General features: G+C 39.7%; 1 protein-coding gene across 1 annotated transcript in view; it reads left to right on the top strand.

Annotated features, from left to right (window-relative positions):
• Window positions 1-6,378: 6,378 nt before the first annotated feature.
• Window positions 6,379-8,908, top strand: part of LOC306789151 (acyl-coenzyme A thioesterase 11-like) — a 48,203-nt gene continuing 45,673 nt past the window's right edge. Inside the window, exon 1 of the mRNA XM_079284957.1 lies at window positions 6,379-6,860. Coding sequence (XP_079141083.1) covers window positions 6,476-6,860 — 385 coding nt within the window. The 5' untranslated portion in view covers window positions 6,379-6,475. The remainder of the gene's footprint in view (window positions 6,861-8,908) is intronic.

Below are 8,908 nucleotides of genomic sequence, written 5' to 3'. Positions count from 1 at the left end.
TAAACATATTGTACATGCAGTTATATAAATGATATTTAAACACATTTCTGTTATTATAACATAAATCATTTTAATTGAGGGTTAAGAAACCCACATGACTCTATCAAAGATCAAACTATTAAAGAAAATAACAAAGACAAATATCAAACACAAGTTCTGACATTAACTTTGTTCAAAGCTGTTTGTTCACCTCTCTGCATCACTAATGTTCCTCCCTGTCGTCGTCCTGTGCATGCAGCTACATCCAAGAGCTGCTCACTGAGAGTCAGGTCTGATGAACATGGATAGATGATGTATCCGTGTTGTCTGTGCTTTCATCAACAGTTCATTACAAACACAAGTACCTGCTCGTCTCTTAGCTGCTGTGTTGTTAGATTGCTGCTAGTTCATGAACTCGGTCTGCGATGGTGTTTCTTCACAAACTGACATTTGTAAAAGTCTGTATCTGGTCGGAGCTCTACTCACATACCTTCAGCATGCACTGGGCTGTAGCTGTGTAAATATATTCTGCTGTGACTGCAGTCTGTCTTTTAGTTCTTGGACAGTTTGATGTTTTTCTTGGAGGCTAAATTTAGCTCCGTGTTTGGTGTCAAAATGCCGACGTGAATTATATCCTTCATCACCGACACGCCTCATAACACAGAAGACAGACCCGTTGTTCTCCTTGAAGCACAAACATGTATTCACTTTCCCATCTTTCATTACATTTTCTTCCCTCTGCATCAATTTTTCTCTTCGTGGACATTTTGGGATTATTTGTCGATCTTTTTCAATCGTTGGAAAACCTCTTTTCGGGCTGTTGCCTCTCCTGTCCACCTGTTGTGATAGTTTTAATGTCGGTACACAGACAACATGCTATCTCATCATTTCAACTTTCTATCTCATAATTTCGACCTTGGTGATACTTTTATTTTCAAGTCTAACTTTTAATTATTTTTCCAAAAAAATAATTTAAAAAAATATATAAATTTTTTTTGCTGCCAGATTCGCGGGCCACATAAAATGACGTGGCGGGCCGGATTCGGCCCGCGGGCCTTGAGTTTGACACATGTGCATTAATGCATTGATAGTGGAATCCACGGAACCGCTATTACATCTGAGGAGAACTAATTTAGGTTAGCACTATCACGCTGGATTAGAATTCAGGGTGGACTTAACATAAATATATCACCGACTGTCCTCTACAATTGTTGGGAGTACTCGACATTCCCTGTTAAAAGCTTTGGATGGGACATTAATAACAGGAAAATGAAACATTTCAAATTAGATACCATACAACGTAGTCCAGCAGTTATTAGTAGCAACATTGCTCCATGGATATTTCCACAACCCAAGGTAAATCTAGAGATATTAGAAAAGAAAAGAGAATGGACTGAGAGGAGTTTTAACATTGGATACTTGGTTCAAGATTACCTGAAGAAAAGCTATTGTAACTAGAAAATGCATTTCCTGCTGAAAATGCGTTGGAATGCTGAAATTTGAAATGAATTGCAAAAACATTGCTGAAAATAGATATCCAATTTTTAAAAAATTGCAAAAAGCTTACAGTTTTTCTCAATTGCTAAAACACTAAAACCCATTGGCTGAACAAAGTTCTCAGTTGCCTGAACTCATTTAGCTAATTGTGCAGTCTGTTGTCAATACCTTAAACCAGGGGTGTCCAAACTTTTTTCAAAGAGGGCCAAATTTGATAATGTGAAAATGCCCAAGGGCCAACAGTCCCTGCTGACATTATTTTAAACAATACAAGTAGCCTATACATACATTGCTATTTTATCATTTTATTTTCAATGACAGCAAATAGCAATGTAACCAAATGTAAGCATTCATGTGTGAACACATCTCAACAACTATTCTGCCTTTCTTTCACATCTTGAAAGTCAGATAACAAAGAACAAGCCATCTAAAAGCTAATTACATAGGAACCGATCAATATTCTCACCTCAAGACAATCTTAAATATGACTTAGTGAGGGTGATGAAAAGTTGTCTAACATTTAAATTCAACACACATGAAACAGGCTCACGAAAAAAATCAAGTTGTCTCTTCGTATCTGATGATAGCTCTTCAGTGTTACGAGCCAGGCAAACATTAGCAAACTGTCTTCTTCTCGGGGCAAATGTGTTCTGCTATTTTCATAACACAGTCTTTGATAACCTCACATTCCGTAAAAGGTTTGTCATGTTTAGCAATTACCACGGCCACTCCGCAGCTTACTTTGATGATGTTTTCATGTGAAAGGGACCGCTGCTGTGTGGCCAAGTTATCTTGGAGTTGCTTCACTTTTCTAGCTCGGTCGCTCTCTGATAGCTTGTTGTAGCATTAGCACGTTTGGTCTCGTAGTGTCTCTTTACATTATATTCCTTAAACAAGGCAACAGTCTCATGACAAATTAGGGAGACACAGTTGTTTCGGTTTTCGGTGAAAAAAATATTGCGATCTCCACCTCTCCTGGAAGCGGCGGCCCTCATTATCGACTTTCCTTTTTTTACTTGCCGTAGCCATGACAGTTCAAGGGTCAGAGCCAATTTCAAACAGCCAGACAGTTACAGAGTGGTGCTGCCACCATGAGGTAAAAATAGGAATTGCATGTTGAATTTGTATGATTTATTCATTCCGTTTTGACTGTGCTGGCGGGCCATAAATAATGCATTTTAAGACAGAAGGCGCGGGCCGTATAAAATCTGACCTCGGGCCGTGATTGGCCCGCGGGCCGGACTTTGGACATGCCTGCCTTAAACTATTTCACATGGTGAAACAAAATTTGCAGATCTCACATAGACTTTTCAGCAAAACTCTAAACACATTCTCAGTCTCAAAACACATTCTGCACTCTAATGCACATGTCATCCAAACTGGTAAACACAAGTGACAACAATCAACTACAAATAAAGAACACATGTCATTGATTAAACACAATCACTCAAAATTGATTTCACTTGTATCAAATGATGTGACACAACCAATATAAGCCAGTTTAGAGAGCAAACAGGTGGTTGAAGGTGGGAAGGAGAAAGTCTGAGAATGGAGAGAAGAAACAATGTGAGAGGACGAGGACAAGTGCGTATGTGAGGTGGGCGACGAGGAGGAAGAGGAGGAGGGCAAGAAAGAGGAAGAGGAGGACGAATAGGAAGAGGAAGACAAAGAGTGGAAATATCTGATGAAATTCGAGCAACAGTCATCGACCATGTTACTGGTTGCAGGTTCATCAACAAAGAACAAGAATTCCAGTATCACAGAGACAAAGGACACGTTTGTGAGCTGCAGGGTACAGTACTGTAAAAATAGGGGTACAAGGAGGAGGAAGAACAAAATCAATTGCAAAGAGCAAAGCACAGTAGTCATTTCTGATCAATTTTGAGTTACTGTAATGGAACATGTTTTCGTTCATATGAAATTTGTTTTGAGATTAAAAATCTACTGCTCCCTGAGAACTATATGTTTTGAACAATGTGTTTTCTATTTATTGGTGTATTGTTTACTGACTGCTTGATAGTGTATATTATTTTGATCACTTTGTTTATGATTTGAGAGCAGTGTTTGATTTTGAGCACAGGTAAAGCTGTTTTGAGGCGAACGTTTCATTTTGCAAGAGGATTCAGAGGTTTTGTAAATAGTGCTTGAAGATGAGGTTTTGTGTTTACAGTTTTGAGAGAATGGGGGACCGTTTCAAGAAATGTGTCTTAGCAATCGAGAAAAACTGTAATAATTAAAAAAGTTTAAAGATTCCAACTATGAAAAGTCATATCACACCTCTCCTGAAAGAGCTGAACATTTTGATATTCTAACGGTTTCTGTGGCTTAAAAAATTTCATCAGTGGTGATATTTGTAGTAGTAGAAGTTGTAGTAGAAGTATTATGAGTAGAAGTATTAGTAGCATTAGAATAAGTACTAGTAGTAGCAGTAGTGATATTTGTAGTTGTAGTAGAAGTATTATTAGTAGTAGAAGTATTAGTAATTAGAAGAAGTAGTAGAATACGTAGTATCAGTAGTCATAGTAATAGCTGTAGTATTGGTTGTAGTATTTAATACAACAGTAGTAGTAGTAGAAGTAGTAGTAATAGTAATGGCAGTAGAAGAAGTAGCAGTAGTAGTACTAGTAGCAGTCATACTAATAGCTGTAGTAGTATTACTACTTTTAGTAGCATGAATAGCAGTAGTAGTAGCAGTTGTCGTATAAGTAATAGTAGTAGTGGTAGTAATAGCAGTAGTGGTAGTAATAATATTGATGGTAGCATTTCAATTAGAATTCACTCTTTGGGGCTTTTATTTTGAAATGGGGTGTGTGTGTGTGTGTGTGGGGGGGGGGGGTTCCTCTAAAAGTCTCTAAGACCTGAATGACTGTATGAGAGAGAGGGAGCAAGAGAAGAAAGAATTAGAGAGAGAGAGAGAGACTCTGATATCTCTGGCAAACTTTCTCATTTGGAGATTGTCTGATGTTTTATCTTTTACAGCTTACATGACTATTGTCCTGCTCTGCCACGTCTTTCCTCGCCTCTCCCTCTTGTGTTGCGGTGTGTGTAAATGTCACTCGAATCAGGAAACTTATCAGAATACTCATATCTGATTGGCCGAGCTGCAACACATAACAGCTGCAACAAATCATGTGTGTGCGGCTTTTATTTTAAAATGGGGTGTGTGTGTGTGTGGGGGGGGGGGGGGGATCCTCTAAAAGGCTCCAAGACCTGAATGACTGTATGAGAGAGAGAGAGAGGGACAGAGAGAGAGAGAGAGAGAGAGAGAGAGAGACAGAGAGAGGGACAGAGAGACAGAGAGAGAGAGAGAGAGAGAGAGAGAGGAGTGTATGTGCGCGTGTGTCTGTGAGTCTGTGTGTTTATCAACATCACTAATTGGCTCAATCGCAAACACCTGAGAATCCACTATTAGTATTAATGGATGAAAAAGTATTCAGATCCTCACTGCAGTAAACGTACTAATACCATACTGATGAAACAGTAATCCACTACGGGTAAAATACCTGCATTCAAAACCTTAGTCAAGTATGTTATTATCAGTAAAATTTACTTTAAGTGCAGAAAGTAAAAGTAGCCGTGGAGTAAAATGTACATTATTTGCCCCTGACCTGAAGTGCAATCTGAAAATATCCCCCGAGCGTCTGAGTCAGAGTGATGTCCGGTCTATCCAAAGACGAGGATTGTAACCAATTAGATGTAGAGATTCAATGGAGACTGGGTCCGCCCACTTACTGCCAAAAAGAAAATCTACTCGCCAGCGAGCAGGTTTAAGCTTTGCGAGCGACCTGCGCTCGCGGAGTGATGTAAAAGCGCTCGCAAAGTAAAATACGCGTGCGGCTCTTTGATTTTCGCACGCGCATGGATCTAATTTGTGCTCTCGGATTTTGACAGTGATTTGCCTTCATACTATGACATACTAAACACTCAGATAATAATCATGTAGGAGTGGGCATATACATTCCAGAATTCAACAAATGAATTGTTAAAATATTTTCAAACAGGTGTACAGAACTGACAGCAATAATCATCAGTCTTCAGTAAGTGGAGGGAGGTTAAACAAATGAAAGTAGTTATATGTTCAGATTCTGCAGCTGCAATACAAAGTATACAATCAGGTCAAACAGTACAAGAGGATCTTTTAACTGAAGTTCATTGTTACTGAACTCAGAACATTTAGGAATAGATGTACATTTCTGTTGGGTACCGGCTCATGATGGAATAGACGGAAATGAGGTTGCAGATAAACTTGCCAAAACTGCATTAAACAAAAATTATATTTTAGAAATTAGCTTTGGGAGGTCAGAAGCAAAATCAGTAATACAGCACGGAATTATTACATATTGGCAGGAAATCTGGAATAATGACAATAAGGGTAGTAATTTCAACAAAATTCAGACGGCAGTCAGAGTGAGTGATGGAAGTAAATGTAGAAAAGAATATGTTACTTTCAGTAGATTAAGGTTAGGACATACAGGACTCAATGACACGTTATTCAGTCATCATGAAAAGACAGTGTGGAATAATATGAGAAATGCAACTGTAAATAAAGTGTTGAACATGTGCTGATAGAGTGGGGGAAGTTCAGTGTGGGAAGAGAGAGACTGACGGGCAGGGTGGTACATACAGGAAGGGGGTGGAGCATCAAAGGACTGTTAGAGATAGGGGACAAACAAGTTCAGTTTAAAAGGGCTTTGTTTACATTTTTTGAATGGAACGTGTTTAATATCCAGATTATACTTTCTATATGAAGTCTTTTTTATTTTATTTTTTATTTATAATGACAATATTATTATTAAATGATAAATGTCATGATGTTACACACTCCGGTACAGTAGGTGGCGCATGCACCTTAAACGTTGGTTTGTAGTCCGCCAATAAACTGAAAAGGAGATGAAGAAGCAATCCAATATGGCGGCACCTTGCAACTTCATTTACTGACTGAGGTCAGAATAACAGCTTAAATCTTGAAAACTCATCAAGAAGAACACTTGAAGCTGACATGTTTTCGGAAACGGCTCAGTGTTTAAAAACGGCGGCTCCGTTGTTTTCTCAAACCGTTTTGCTGAAGGATTTGAGACGCTTGTTCACACATGGAGGAGCTAGTCACGTTCAGGCCAGGAGACACTTCGGTGTCAGCCGCTCTCTGACAGCCAAGGTCCCCCCACCTCGCAAACCCAGGGAGAGAGTGGGCATCCCCGGGCTGGAGATGGTCACCTACGGGGAAAGGATGCACTTTGTGCCGGGGCTGGCGAAGCCTGTTAACCCGCATTGGGAGAGGGACTACAAGGACCCGAGATATTACAAGTCTCCTCCGGCCCACGAGATGCCGCTGTTCAAAGATAAACCGTGCTTTGTGTACAACCAGAGGACCAGCGCACTGGAAGGTAACATGTCTCCCCTGTATCACACTTCAAGCACATATTTGTTGTATAAAAACAAGGTAGTATTCCTGGCCAGCAGTAGGCAATTTGACGTTATAGACGAGGCTTATTATTCCTATAATGATTTTACACAATGACCCAAAAACAAGCATAAACTGATATTTTAAGCAGTTCAACTGCTGCTTGGAGGATTATCGATATGCCGAATTTATCAGAATTTCCCACTGACTCTTATTTAGCCATATTTCCAAAGGTGTGCCCCTTCGCAGAGGATCATGAAGTACATTTTCAATGGAAGGCAAGGTGGCCAACTAAAAGGGGCCCTAACAGCCATAGTTATTCCATGATATTTAGATATGAAAAATGTTACAATTTGTTACTGTTACATCTCATTGTACGCTGAAATAACTTCCAAAAAAAGCCACTTATATGCTGCTTACTGTGCGCTACTACTTCTTAGAGAACATTGTTGTAATACATGTACCGTTCAGAGAGACTGGTTGCATTGCAGATTCAGATATTACTTTCAAAATATAGGATTATAATTCATTTACCTACCCAGCATTCTAACTGGAAGGCTCCACCTTGAACAGACGAGTAAATAATCAATAGTTTTACTTCAGAAATAAAGTTTTGACTGCTGTTGTTAATATGTGACTTTATTAAGTTTTAATATATTTTCATGCGAGAAAGTAACTGTTTAGATCCTCAATGTGTGGTCAGTTTTTCCCAACAACGCCTGTTTGGAAATTTGCGTTTTTGGAGATGTAAGAGTCTCTACAGGGTGCCTTGAAACCGGCCCAGCTGTCGCTTTGCATACGTTAGTGAACCCATGGAGTGAACAGAGGCCCAATCCCAATGGCCCCCCTTACGGACTCACAGACTTTGAGGCACACTCCCGCAAAGTCCGTGAGGGTTTAGGGCTGTCCCACTGTCAAATCATCTAGTGTTTGAGGGCTCTCTGGCAGACATTTTGAGCCCTTTATGAACCCTTTCCGTAAGTCAGCTGCCTAAGGGAATTACCCACAAATCATTGCAATGTGACGTTAAACACGGGGTAACCAGTAGATGCATGGAGACATAAAAAAAGGGACACAAAGAGGACGACTCACGTGTGTTCAGTCATATTACGTTTACACCGAAACATTAAGCCTTAATGTTTCGGTGTAAACGTAATATGACCCTTAATGATTAAGGGTTACAGAAGGAACAAAAAATAAACTTGAAATCAGAGGATATTTATTTATTTATTCATCAAATATTTGATTTTGTCATTGAAGCTGTTTTGACAAAATGAGTAAATAGATTATATGAAGTTACTTCTCATCTTGTGAGGAAAGAGCCTGGAAGACGTTCAAATCAGGGAGTACAAGGTATAAAATAAATACCCACAATTATTCGTCACATTTTTTGTTGTTTTCATGGTAACGTGATAAAGTACTGTCCCCAGGGTTTGAGGCTTTAGGAGGGACATTGGGATTGGGCCTGTCACTCCTTTAGTATGAAACATACTGTTTGGAACACAGCCGAGGGACTCTCATGCAGAGGCAACCGAGCCCGGCCTAGCCGACGAACTTTGTTATAAATTGGTGTGACGACAATTTGACTTTCCATGGCAGAGTGATGCGGTTGCTGTAGTGTAGGCTATCCACTCGTTGACTCCAGCGAAGTGAAGAAAAAGTTTGGTTGGGACCAGCGTCGGAAATACACGAGGGCAAAGGGCAAAAATGCCCCTAAGAAATATCATTTTGCCCTTGATATCACTAGGAGAGTGGCAAAAAATGCCCCCGAACTTTCTCAACGAATATAAAAACGGAGCGATTCTTAATCAGGCCTGTGACTGCGGTCAACTCAGCAGACACTTAAATTTGGGTGCACCTATATCCTGAAATTCACGGTAAACGCATTTAAACGGTGCAGATCGGGAGCGAGCGAAGGACCTTGAAAGTTAACGGCAAGATTAACGTGAGACAACATCCGGTTTTCAGAATAAGATGCCAACAAAGTATACATATGGCATAATGGAAATTAGATTAAATGAATTATATTCA

This window comes from Melanostigma gelatinosum, assembly GCF_949748355.1.
Source record: "Melanostigma gelatinosum genome assembly, chromosome: 15".
NCBI lineage: Eukaryota > Metazoa > Chordata > Actinopteri > Perciformes > Zoarcidae > Melanostigma > Melanostigma gelatinosum.
This window is presented reverse-complemented; position numbering and strand designations above follow the sequence as displayed.